Genomic DNA, 12,131 nt, shown 5'->3' with positions numbered 1-12,131 from the left:
TCCGGACGGGGCGGGACGGGGCGGAGCATTCACGGGGCCACGTCCGGTGGCGGCGGGGCCGATGGCGGAGCCAGCGCAGGGCACGGAGCCGCTGTGGCGAACGCCTCCGGGCCGCCTGGCCCCGCCGCACGTCTACCGCATGGCGGAGGCGTTGGGCGCCGAACTGCGCCGTCTCTCGGGCCGCTTTGGACCCGACGCCGTGGCCGGATTGGTGCCGCCGGTTGTGCGGTTGCTGGAGCTGTTGGAGGCGTTGGTGGCACCGGTGGGCTCCGAGGGTGAGGCGCTGCTGGCCGAGCAGCAGGATGCGGAGGTGAGCGGGGCGATGCTGGGAGCGGGGGGCTGTCCCCGCTGCCTTCCTCTGCCGCGTCCCTGCGGGCAAATGCCTCGCGTGGCCCTCCTTCCTTGGCGGCGTTTATCCTCGTGGCGGTGTCCTTGGGGGCAGTGCCGTCCCTTGGGGTTGGCTTAGAGCTGACTGTCACTCGTTCCTTGGCGCGGCTCACATCAAGCTGTCGCCAGCCCCCCTGAGCCTGGCCCTGACCCGGCTGTCCCTGTCCCCCAGGACCTGGAGCAGAGGCTGTGGGAGGCCGAGCGCCGGGAGCGAGCCCTGCGAGGCCGCCTGGCCCAGCTGGAGGAGCAGAACCAGCAGCTCCTGGGGCAGCTGGCAGAGAGCCACCACCAGGAAGGTGGGTGTCTGGTGAGCGTGGGGTGCTCTCCTACCACCGCCTGTCCCCATGGGAGCGCTGCCTTCTGCAAGCCATGGAGTCCTCAAGACTCCCATAAGTTTTGGGGCAGAATCACGTTGGCATGAGTTGAGATCCCAGGAGGTGACAGGAGGGTGGTAGGGACAGGCATCCCGTGGATGTCGTTGGGTCCCTGGAGCCGCTCACACTCCTTCCCCCATTCTGGGCACAGACAGCACCGTGCGGAAGGAACGAGAGGTGATGCTGCGGCTGAAGGAGGTGGTGGACAAGCAGAGGGATGAGCTTCGTGCCCAGGCTCATGAGATTGTCTGCAAGAGCCGAGACACGGAGGCGGTGAGTGCCTGGGGACCTGCTTTCATGTCACCTCCCCTGGGGCTGATTGTTGCTACTCGTGATCCCGCTGGGGCAGATGCCATTCCCACACTGCGCTGAGGTCCTGGGTGGTGGCCAAGCAGTGCTGCTGTGCCTCACTCCTGGTTGTCACTGCCTTTTCAGCTGCAGGAGCAGCTGCACCGCTTCATGTCCATGAACGAGGAGCTGCGGCACAAAGTGGCCGTGGTGCAGGCGCAGCTCAAGAGCACTCTGGAGAAGAAGTCGGACCTGGAGGCCGCTGTGCTGCAAACCCAGAGGGAAATGAGCAGGAGGAGCAGGGCTGCCTCCGAGGCACCGCTGCCACAGCCCAGCCAGGTGAGCTGGGGGACCTGGGGCTGCCAGAGCGCGGCTCTGGGGGCTGCGCTCGCCCCTCATGCTGCCCATCCTTAGGAAGGAGCAGCACCGCTGCCTGCGGAGGAGCCGCCGTGCCAGGATGCGAGCAGGAGCCCGGCTCAGTGCTGCTTCTCCATGGAAGAGCTGCAGCAGATCCTGCAGGAGCGGAACGAGCTGAAGACCAACCTGTTCCTGGTGCAGGAGGAGTTGGCCTATTACCAGCGGTGAGCCCTCCAAGAGCCACGTCCCTCTTGTCCCTGTAGCACCTTATGGCCCATCAGAGTGCTCCTGGCAGCCCCAGGCAGCATTTACTTGCAAAGCTCTCAGCTAACCCGTGGGCTCTCTGTTCCAGGGAGCTGCTGAACGAAGAGAGAATCCCCAGCTTCTTCCTGGACGCGATGAAGTCGACAATCAAAAAGCAGAGAAGAAAAATCAGAGCCAAGATGCTGGGGACGGCGGAGGAGTCAGCGAGTAGGTGAGTCGAGCTGCAGGCAGCTTTGGAACCTCCTGCACACTGCCCCTGGTGCTTCCGTGCACTGTGGCACCTGTGAGAGATCAGCCCTGGGCTCTGGCCTTGTCCCTGCCTCCCGCCAGAGGGCAAAGGTTCAATGCCTGTGCTGGGTGCCCTAGCCCGGTGCTGCGGGGCTGGGCTCTTTGCTGATGCTTTCACATCATTGTCACATGTCACACGCCTGCTCCATGTGTGCTGCTCTTCCTTGTATGGATGTGACAGTGGGGAGGAAAGGTGATGGGGCACGTAGTCTGTGAGCTGTGGAAATAGCACTGGGGATGTTCCCTGCAAGACAACTTTGGGTAGCATTTGTTCCAGATCTGCTCAGCACCAGGAGGGGAAGCGGAGCTGTATCTCACTGCATTGCGTGGGTTTTAATAAAGGTCTCAAGAGGGCTGAGCTCTTCTATGCTATTCCAACCTCCTGCAGCTGCTGCTTGCATTGGGGTGCAGGGGGGTCTGTGCGGCCTGGAGCAGATCTGTGGCTGGAGCTGAGGCCACATCCCAGCCCGTAGTGGTCCTGGCTCTGCTGTCGGTGCTGCTTGGAGCAAGCAGGGCAGGTTTGCTTGGCCACGCTCATGGCTGGGACTTGCCGGTCTGGGCTGGTTAGGGTAGGGATGGATTCTCCCCACCTGCCCAAACCTTTTATGAGAGCTGTGGGAGAGGCAGAACGAGATTTTCAGGAGAGCAGGGGTTTCCCCCAGTCAGCACAGCTTGTTTTTTCCTTGTGCAGCCTCAACACGTTGGTGGGAGCTGTGCCCTTGTATGCCCAGAAGTCTGAGACACTGCTCACCACCTGCCCACCCAGTGTGGCTCCTGCTCTATGAGCTCCTTCCCTGCCATCTTTCGGGGTGCCATCCTGCTGTTTGCAGGTCTGTCCCCAGCATCACCCCATGCTGCAGCTGGTGTTGCTGATGGTACCCCTGAGGCTGAGCTCAAGCACAGCCCTGGCATCTCTGCAGGGCTGGGGATGCCCTATTGCAGCCTCAATGCCTCAAAGCAATGGCAGCAGCCACAGTTCCCTGAGCAGTGTGCCAGGGCTGGGTGCCCACAGACTGCAGCGTGGGCTGTGGCTTCTGCTGCTGCGGCCAGTTGGGACAAAGCAGCTGCTGAACAAGTGTTGGGCTTTGGAGCTGCCTTCTGAGAAGAAATCTGTGGGCTGGGAACAAAGCAGTGGCTTTGGGAAGCAGTGGATGGTGAGGGATTGGGGAGCACAGCACTCAGCCTGGGTTTTGTTCCCACTCTGTGCTGCAGCGATGAAGAGGAAGGCTCCTGGCTCCCGGCTCGAGGTGCAGACTGTGTGGATGCTCCGCCTCCAGAATCCAAAATCAGGAGCTTGTAAGTTCCATCCCACACTCAGGTGCTGGTGGGGTGGAGATTTTTGGCTCAGCTGTGTGCCCGATGCCTGCTGAGCAGCTCAGCGCCTATCCCAGGACACTGCTGCAGAACGGGTGTGCTTGGATCCTGGGGTTGTGCCTTTCCTTGGGGCTGCCACATAGCTGTGCACATGGAGGGAGGATGGGATGCAGCTGCTTCCTAGAAAGGCTCCTCTCCCCCACGCCTGCTATCTGCTCTCTCCACAGCTTTGGGTTATGGTATCAGGGCAGCAGCAAAGACCCCCCCGTGCCCAGCTGCTCCGGAACCTGGGAAATCATCGACTCACTGGACACACAGCAGGAGCAGGTGGGAGAGCACAAACCAGACCGGGGTGCACCAGCACTCTGACCCTGTTGGATCTGACCGTGGCATCACCGGGAGCCACAGAGCACAGTGTGGTGCACGGCTGGGATGCTCAGCTGGCACAGAGCAGCTCGGCACCTCCGGGCACCTTGCCCCATCCTGCCCCACGTGGGTGTTTCACATCATCCCTTCCCAACATCTCCCCATCCCTGCAATGTGAAGATGAAGAGCTGTCTGGGTGCTGCCCTGTTTTCCCCATGCCGGGCTGAGCACGCACTGGTGAGGGCTGGGTGGCCTTTGGGAGCACGTTTTGAATGTGGGGTGAATTGGTTTTGTGCTGGGACTTGTTCCTGCTTCTGGAAATTGGACAAGTTCAGCAGTCTTCGTGTTTACGGGGGCACAGCTATCCGCATGGATCAGGTGCTTCCCAGCTCTGGGACTGGAGTCAAAAATAAACTGGGCTCTTGTTACTCTGACGAGGTGCCCACTGCAACCTCTGCTCTGTCTTTGTGTTGGAAGGAGCCCGGCAAGCAGCTCGGTGGGCTTTGGGGGCTCTTCCCCAGCACAGCTGTGGTTGTGCCATAGCCCATACACAGAGCTGGGCTGGGGACAGAGGCTCTGGGTGCTCCTAATGACCCATGGTGGGAATTGGGGCCACTGGGGCACAGCGTTGGAGGTGCATGAGTTAAATCCCATACGGGGAAACCCTGGCTGGCTGTGCTCAGGAAGGAAAAAGGTGTTTCCTGTGCATCTGCTGACACAAAGCTCCTGTGGGACGTGCAGTGGGATGGAGCCAGCAGCGGCAGCAGGTCCTGGAGCCTGCCTGGATTTAGGCCAACCCAGGGCACGCTGCGTTCCTGGGGGACACCGAATTCCATCCTGGACCAGGACTGCAGAAGAGGGCTTGGCTGTGCCCTGGGGTGGATAGCAGAGGGGAGGTGGATGCCTGGGGGACGTGAAGGACATCGGCTCAAACAGCCTCAGGGGGCAGTTGGGTGGGCCATGGGGCAGTGCCCGGTGGGTGCTGTTCCCTGTGTGAGGGGGCTGAGCCCTGTGCCCTGCATTCCCTTGGCAGCAAAGGTCAGGAACAGACAAGGCAGTGGCATTCCCTGCCTCCTCCTTCCCCCTGCACCCCTGGCGTGGGGCTGGGACGCCTCCTCCCGCGTTTCCTCAGGAAGAAACCAAGGCTGGCGGGAGGAAGAGGCTGAGCCACAGGAGAGAAACCCACAGACGGACAGACGGATGGACAGACGCTGCTGCCCCGGCAGGATGGCGAGCACCCGCCTGCTGCTCTGCCTGCAGCTGTGGCTGTGGGTGCAGGGCTCTGCCCAGGAGCTTGACCCCAACGGCAGGAATGTCTGCAAGGTGGGCAGGTAGGTGACTCTGCATCCCCTCTGTCCCTGGGCCTTCAGGTAGAGTGAGGTGGGATCCTCCGTGTGTCCTTCTGTGGGTGGAGCCCAGCAGCTCATGGGCACAGGGAGCACAGTGATGTCGGGGGCTCTGGGCACCCAAATCCCTTCTCCGTGGGGTTGTTTCCAGGAGAGCCTGGGGACAATGGGGGAACGTGGGAGTGTTGGTAATGCTATCACCATTAACGCTGTCAAAATGCAAAATGGAAGCAAATCCCAAATGGTGTTTGGGGCAGATGGCCGTGCTGCTTTATGGCTGTGTTTCCTCTCTCATTGATCTCCATCAGTACAACGCATTTGTGTCAGTGTTTTTAGGTACTAGCAAAGCTCTCCCAAAACACTGGGGGATCCATTTGGGCTCTGTAGCTGCAGTGGCAGCAGTATTAAGCACTGCTGCTCCAGAACCCAGCCCTGAAGCTCAGCAACGACTTAAATTTCCTTCTATTTTACTGGCTTCCTTCCTGAGCGAGCCACCGCAGCCTCATGGCTTCCCCGTGTGTGAGGCCGAGCCTGAGGAGAGCATTCGTCTTCAGCTTCTTTTTCAAAGCCCTGAAGCTGAAGGCAATGTCCCCAGCCCTGGGCAATGGCTGATGTGCCCCACTCTGTCCCACAGCCTTGCCGTGAACCTGGCGTGTTGCCCCGGCTGGAAGCAGGAAGGGCAGGAGTGCACAACTGGTAAGCGATGGGCGACACTTGGAATCTTTGTCCCCTAAAATCTTCATCCCCACGTTTCTTCTCCTCGCTGCCCACCCTGCAGCGTTGCAGGGAGCCCCGAGTGCTCTTGGTGCTGGTGGTGAGAACGGGGAAGACCCCGCAGTGGATGGGGTGGTGGGGTCCCACCCGGTGACATGGAACCTGCTTTGGCAGGGGGGTTGGACTCGATGATCTCTGGATGTCCCTTCCAACCCCTACAATTCTGTGATTCTGTGATTCTGTGACATGCTAACCCTGATGCCACAGCACTCTGCGAAGGGGAGGAAGCCTGCGGGCCGGAAGAAGTGTGCGTGAGACCTGGGCTGTGCCGCTGCAAACCCGGCTTCTTTGGTGCAGATTGCAGCTCCCGTGAGTGCTTCGCCCCCCTCCTAGCAGCCTGCCCTGGGTGCTGGGGGCTTCCTCGTCATCTCCTTATTGTTATCTCCTTCCTTCCCCAGCCTGCCCTGCGCAGTACTGGGGTCACGACTGCAAGCGGCGCTGTCTGTGCCACCCCGGTGGGACGTGCGAGGCGGAGAGCGGGCGCTGCACCTGCAACCCCGAGCGCTGGGGAGAGCTGTGCCAGTTCCGCTGCCCCTGCGGCCCCCACGGCCGTTGTGACCCCACGACTGGAGCCTGCCGCTGTGAGCCGGGCTGGTGGGGTCCTGACTGCAAGAAGCAGTGCCAGTGCAACCTCGCCACCTCGCGCTGCGACCCCCTCACCGGGCACTGCCATTGCCGGCTGGGCTGGTGGGGAAGGAAATGCAGGTTCAAGTGCTCCTGCAACCTCTCACCCTGCGCCCAGGAGACGGGCAATTGCAAATGCAAGGCTGGTTTTTGGGGGTCAGCGTGCCAGTGGCACTGCGACTGTCTGCGTGGTTCCTGCAACCCTCTCAATGGGCATTGCAGCTGTGAGCCAGGTTTCCAGGGCAGGAGCTGCCAGGACCCCTGCCCAGCGGGGACATATGGGTCCCAGTGCGTGCACAGGTGAGCTGGTGACAGCAGGGACACGGGGTGGGGGTCGGTGTGGTTGCATCCATCCCTTTGGCTGTGCAGGGAGATGCATCTGGAGGTGGAGGTTAAGAGCCGTGAGTGGTTGCAGCATTGGTGTTGCCCCTAAGAAGCATCCTGCTAATGCCAAAGGAGAGCTCTGGCATCATCCTAAAATCCTAGTACCATCCCTAGAGCAATAATACAGTGTTTATCCCTGCTAGGCTTCTGCCCTGGGGTTACTATAGAACCTTAAATGCCGTCAGGAGTCTTCTCAAAAACCCAAGTGCTACTGAATGCAACTGTGGGGGGAGAACTGTGTTTGGGGGGGGGGGTGTTGAGGCCTCACTGCCCCTGTGACCACACAGCTGTGGGAACTGCAAGCACAACCAGCCCTGTTCATCTGTGGATGGCTTCTGCCTGGAGTGCCAGCCTGGCTGGAATGGGACCCTGTGCAAGGAACGCTGCACGCCTGGCTTCTATGGCCAAGGCTGCCTCCAGCCCTGCCCACACTGCCGGCAAGGGGACATCTGTGATGCAGAGACCGGTTCCTGCCCACGCTGTGAGCCTGGCTGGACAGGACCCAGGTAACCCAGCAGGTAGGGGCAGAATGTGGGCATTGGTGCTGGTGATGGGGGTCCTGGTGACATCTCTCTCTCTCTCCCATCAGCTGTAACAGCTCCTGCCCTGCAGGGACGTTTGGTGATGGATGCCAGCTTCTGTGCCCCGAGTGTGTCTGGGGGAGCTGTGACCCTGTGTCGGGTGACTGCCTCTGCCAGGCTGGCTACTGGGGAGCCAGGTAAAATGGGGAGCAGGGCTGGGAGCTGCTGGTCCTGGGGGCATTTCTCCTCCTTTCCTCTCTCTTTCAGCTGTAACGACACCTGCCCAGAAGGCTTTTTTGGGGTGAACTGTTCCTCCCCTTGCCAGTGCTCACGAGGAACCTGCCACCCTGCACAGGGCAACTGCATATTGAGTAAGAGCAGCCCTAAAGTCACTCCTTGGTGCTGGGTGAGGGTCTGTGACATCCTTACCTGGGACAGGGATGCTGCGGTGGATCCATCCGTGGACACACTGATCCCATCTTCCCCATGCAGGTGTGACAGACCACGCAGCTCTGGCTGCTGCCATCCTCATCCCTCTCCTCCTGCTGCTGCTTTGTGTTGCTTGCTGCTGCTGCGGTGCTGGCCCTGCGGATGCCAGAGACAGGTATCAGTGCAGGTATTCCCCTTCACTGTCGAACCTTTTTTCCCCTTCTCCCCTTCATGCCACATCCCCACACAGGGCGGCCGTGCCGGATGATGATGTGGTGGCCAGGATGAAACACCACGTGCAGGGCGTGCTGGCCAATATCAGTGCTATGATGCCTTGCTTCACCCTCAACAGCTCCAAGCTTCCCAAAGTCACAGGTGAGAAAGCAGACCTGCTGCCAGCCCTGTTTTGTGGCATGGGGCCTGCCCGGCCCCTCTGCATGGCCACCAGACCTCAACTACTTGTTATCTCCTCCCCAGTTTCCCACCACGATGCAGAAATCCCCTTCAACCCCAGCTTCATCGAGTCTCCATCAGCTGCATGGGCTTCAGACAGCTCTTTCTCCTCCTTCGACACCGACAACGAAGGGCCAGAGTATTCGGTCCCTCCCAGAGAAGGTGACACATGGCTTCATATCCCCTCCCTGCTGCACAGTCCTCCTCCCCACAGCCCTTGTGCTTTCCAAGGATATGCACTCAGCCCAGGCTGTTATTTTCATTCCCTCATTTTCCCCTCCACAAGGACGAGCCAAGGCCATGCTTGGCCTCATGCAGTGTGATGTGCCCTGCAGCCCCATTTCCTAACGCGCTCCTGGAGGCAACCCTATGGCACCAGCATCCTCATCCCTGAGCCCTAATCCCCATCCCCAAGGCCGAGGGCTGCCCGTGCCCCCACCCCAGGGGTTAACACCCGCTCCTTGTCCCACAGGGGTCCCACTGCTGTCAGGGGCCGAGCTGCAGGCCGGGATGTCCCCCCCCAGCGAGGCGCTCCCTGACCCCACCACCTTCAGCTCTGAGGATGTCTCGCAGCCCTTCACCATTCCCCGCACCTCCAGCATCGCCAAGGCCAAGCGGCCCTCTGTCTCCTTTGCTGAGGGGACAAAATTCAGCACAGCGGAGACCCCCAGCCCTGGGCGGAAGCCAAAAGCCCTGTGGGGGCCATCCAAGCTGTCCCTGCAAGCAGGAGATGTGGGGACCGAGATCCCTGCTGAGCAGGCAGGCAGTGATGGTTACGAGAGCCCTGATCCCCTCAGCAAAGGGGACGAAAGCCACCGGCCATCACCTCGGGCCACACCAGGGGGCCGCCGACGGATGGTCACCAGCACCAGACACGTGGCCCAAAGGGTAGAAGCCCTGGAAGCAGCTGCAAAAAGGGGCAGCTGGGATGGGAAGAGGAAAGAGCCCAACGTCACCACCATCTACATGACAGTGGGGACGGCTGGGCAGGACCCCAAAGCTGAGGGGGGTGTTGAGGGTCCGGTGCAGGCTGTGCTGAAGCGGCTGGGCAGCTTGCAGAGAGGAAAGTGGGCTGCCAAGGAGGAGCCCATGGTGAGGAGGAGCATGGAAGGCATCCAAAAACCACCCCGCCGGGCCCTGGCACAGCGTAGGGATTCGGCAAATGGCTGCAAGCAGAGGGAGAGTGTGCCGGGGGCTCCCAGTGAGCTGTGCCCTGGAAAACAGCAGCATCCTCCTGGGAAGAGACAGTCCTTCCCACTGGAATCAACAAAAAGCACTGGGGGCCAGGATGGGGTTGGTGAGGGCCTGGGTGCTGCAGAAAGTGGCAAAAGCCTTGAGCTGGCCCTAAGCGTGGAAACGAAAGGCCAGGTTGCCCAGGAGGAAGAGCCGAAATATGAGAATGTGAGCAGCAGAAATGAGGATGCACCAACCAACCCTGTGACCACCTGAGCCCCCAGACCTGAGGCTGAGGCACAAGGTGACCCACAGGACCCTTTGGGTTGTCCCCAGCCTGGGGGAGCCAAGATCCTCCCCAAGCTGGGCATGTGGAGCCTTCCCCTTATTGCCCTTCCCTTCGTGCCGTGCTTCATGCAGCATCCAGCTGTGTGCAGCCCCAGCAGGTCGTGGTGCTTCGGAGCTGTTTTCCACCTCCTCCATTCTATGTCCTCCACAAAAGCTGGATGCGAAATGACTTTTTGTGGGTGCCCTGCCCTGCATCACCACAGTGCTGAGAGGTGGTGAGGGTGCTGCTGGGTGCTGGAGGAGCCACAGCCCTCCCAGGAGCTGGGTTCGGATGTATATAGGTGCTACAAGTTTTGTTGCACGTCCTTCTGTTATTTCAAGTGGCGCAACGTGGAAATAAAATGTTACCAAAGGAGGTTGGTTTCCCAGCTGTACCATGTTAGGAATATTCCCCCAAGCAGGGCAGCTGCCAGCTCCTTTAGGCTTTTGTTTTATTGTTTCATTTTCTGGTTTCGCTCAAACAATTCTCAGCTCTCAGTAACAGGGATGGAGAGCACAGGGGGGCAGGGGAGGGCACACCTTGCTGATTTGGGTTTTGGGGTTCGGGACAGCTGGGCAAGGAGCTGCTGTGCAGAGTGGGGTTTGCTTCTTCTCCTTTTGTTTCCCATGGGAGCCTGCCTGTGGTGTGAGGCACCAGACCCCCATAGGCCCACACAGAGCAGCTTCCAGCACTCCTCCTCTCTAGGATCTCACCATCGTGTGTGTAGCACCAGATATTCTGCGACACAGACAGGACGTGCAGCCCTCAGCTCTGCTCAGGCCACTCCTTGTTTTGAAGCTATTTTAAGGCAAGGAAAGACCCACGGTTTATTTGCATGCAGCCTTTAGCAGTTGGATACATTCAGCCTGAAGCCACCACCATGTTGGGGATCCGCTCTGAGCACTGCCTGCAGACAGCTGGCAATCTCCCAGTGCAGGAAAAAGCGTCCCGCTTTGAGAAATCACTGCTACTTGCAAAGCTTGCACACTGCTGTACCCAAAGCTGAGGTACCTTCACCCCACAGCGATGGCACGAGGAAGACAAGCAGATTTTGGCCACAGCACAGCCCTGCACAGCTCTCCAATGCCCCACAAAGCTTTATCCCTGGACGTGGAGGTGTGAGCCAGCCAGCCAGGATGCCACATCCCACTTTCAGCCCCAGTCACTCCGTGTCACAAGGTCTCTGTGCCAGCACTGCTTTCCCTCCCTCCCCGCTGTTTACTCATTCCCTGGTGTATTTATAGAGGGCAGCAGATCACCCCACAGCTCCTCGTTTCCTTCCAGAGCAGCAGAGCCAAATCCTGCTGCGCTCCCTCCAGCACAGCTCCCGTGTTTCCGAGCTCCCGTGGCCTCACACCAACACCCTCCCCCTCCCGCCAGCCCCGCACAGCTCTGTTTGTTTGATTTGTGCCTTTTCTCTTTATTTGCTCTGGCCCAAAGCCACCGTCCCGCTGTTACAAACCTTATTTCCCCAGCAGGGAGCTTCATTTTGCACACCCACCGCAGCCCCATCAGCACTGGTGGGTGCACATCTGTCTGTCTGGACTCTCTGCATCCATCCGTCCATCCAGACCTTCAGCTTTTTTTGAACAAACCCATAGACACTTCCTTGCTCTGAGCTCCGTTTGGCCAACAGATCCCCCCCTCCCCATGGTGTTTTCTCTGGGGATGGGACCTCAGATGGCAGCAGGGCCACTGAAAGATAATAGAAGCTGGGAAATTGCTGCAGGCAGTGCCCAAGCGATGGGGCTGGTGGGATCACAGTCCCACCGTGCCTGTTGGGATGGGGTTGGTTTTGTCCCATTCATTCTGAGGGTCCACAGAGGGGGCATTTTCCTTCCTCCATTCACTTTGGAGTTCCAAAAAGGGTCAATTTTTCTTCCCCCAGACACTTTGGGATGCATTTTCCTCTCCCCATTCATTCTGGGGCTCCATAAGGGATACATTTTTCTTTCCCAATTCATTTTGGGGTTTTCCTTTCCCCACTCACTTCGGGAGTCCACAAGGAGTCTGTGGGGTCCACAGGGGGTGCATTTTCCTCCTTCCATTCATTCTGGGGGTCCACAAAAGGTGGCTTATATACTTCCCCATTCATTCCGGACGTTCACGCCCGGCTTCTTCCCGCCTGGGGATCCGGGGAGCTGTTTTGGAGGGCTCGCTTCAGTGCTTCCTACGTGCAGCCCCGGCGCGGTACCGGCAGGGACTCCTGGGGGGGGGGGGGGGGAGTACCGGGGGCGCGCGGCCCGGCACGTGCCCCGGCGGCGGCGGCGAGCTCTGCTATTGGTCGAGGCGGCAGCCAATGAGCGGCGGCGGTTGTTTGCTCCGGAGGGCGGATAAAAAACACCGGGTGGAACCGCGGCGGCGCGCACAGCGGTGGGAGCGGGGCTGGGGGTAAGCGGGAGCGCGAGATTTTATTCGTTTGGTTATTGTTATTGTTATTATTATTATTATTATTATTATT

The 12,131-nt window shown here is 59.7% G+C and overlaps 2 protein-coding genes across 4 annotated transcripts in view; both read left to right on the top strand.

The window, feature by feature from the left end:
- The first annotated feature begins 61 nt into the window (after positions 1-61).
- LOC122184700 (scavenger receptor class F member 1-like) lies at positions 62-10,045 on the top strand. 2 transcript variants are annotated; one of them, XM_042879846.1, is made up of 13 exons: positions 3,177-3,254; positions 3,500-3,599; positions 4,672-4,969; positions 5,619-5,680; positions 5,966-6,067; positions 6,157-6,682; positions 7,054-7,272; positions 7,356-7,484; positions 7,555-7,658; positions 7,780-7,891; positions 7,967-8,091; positions 8,194-8,331; positions 8,642-10,045. In XM_042879846.1, exons 2-13 carry the CDS (start codon positions 3,509-3,511, stop codon positions 9,616-9,618), a joined length of 2,883 nt encoding a protein of 960 aa, XP_042735780.1. In that variant the 5' UTR covers positions 3,177-3,254; positions 3,500-3,508; the 3' UTR covers positions 9,619-10,045. The 2 variants fall into 2 exon arrangements, with proteins under 2 accessions (XP_042735782.1, XP_042735780.1); XM_042879848.1 differs by lacking the exons at positions 4,672-4,969; positions 5,619-5,680; positions 5,966-6,067; ... (6 more) ...; positions 8,194-8,331; positions 8,642-10,045 and adding exons at positions 62-310; positions 560-683; positions 913-1,034; ... (1 more) ...; positions 1,464-1,630; positions 1,759-1,881 and having other exon boundaries at positions 3,171-3,254; positions 3,500-4,089.
- Positions 10,046-12,023: 1,978 nt separating this feature from the next.
- The window catches only part of SLC43A2 (solute carrier family 43 member 2), a 29,092-nt gene continuing 28,984 nt past the window's right edge, over positions 12,024-12,131 (top strand). For both annotated transcript variants that reach the window (XM_042879497.1, XM_042879495.1), the window contains exon 1: positions 12,024-12,061. The gene's annotated coding sequence lies outside the window, so the exon portion shown is untranslated. The remainder of the gene's footprint in view (positions 12,062-12,131) is intronic.

The sequence above is a fragment of the Lagopus leucura genome, unplaced genomic scaffold (genome assembly GCF_019238085.1).
Source record: "Lagopus leucura isolate 7727_CA_CO unplaced genomic scaffold, USGS_WTPT01 Super-Scaffold_100024, whole genome shotgun sequence".
In the NCBI taxonomy this organism is placed as follows: Eukaryota; Metazoa; Chordata; class Aves; order Galliformes; family Phasianidae; genus Lagopus; species Lagopus leucura.
This window is presented reverse-complemented; position numbering and strand designations above follow the sequence as displayed.

Excerpts from the sequence above, each read along its gene's own strand:
- LOC122184700 (XM_042879846.1), top strand. The coding sequence starts at position 3,509 with ATGGTATCAGGGCAGCAGCAAAGACCCCCCCGTGCCCAGCTGCTCCGG. Across the intron at positions 7,273-7,355 it reads CCTGGCTGGACAGGACCCAG|CTGTAACAGCTCCTGCCCTG; the intron begins GTAACCCAGCAG and ends CTCTCCCATCAG. Across the intron at positions 8,332-8,641 it reads TTCGGTCCCTCCCAGAGAAG|GGGTCCCACTGCTGTCAGGG; the intron begins GTGACACATGGC and ends CTTGTCCCACAG.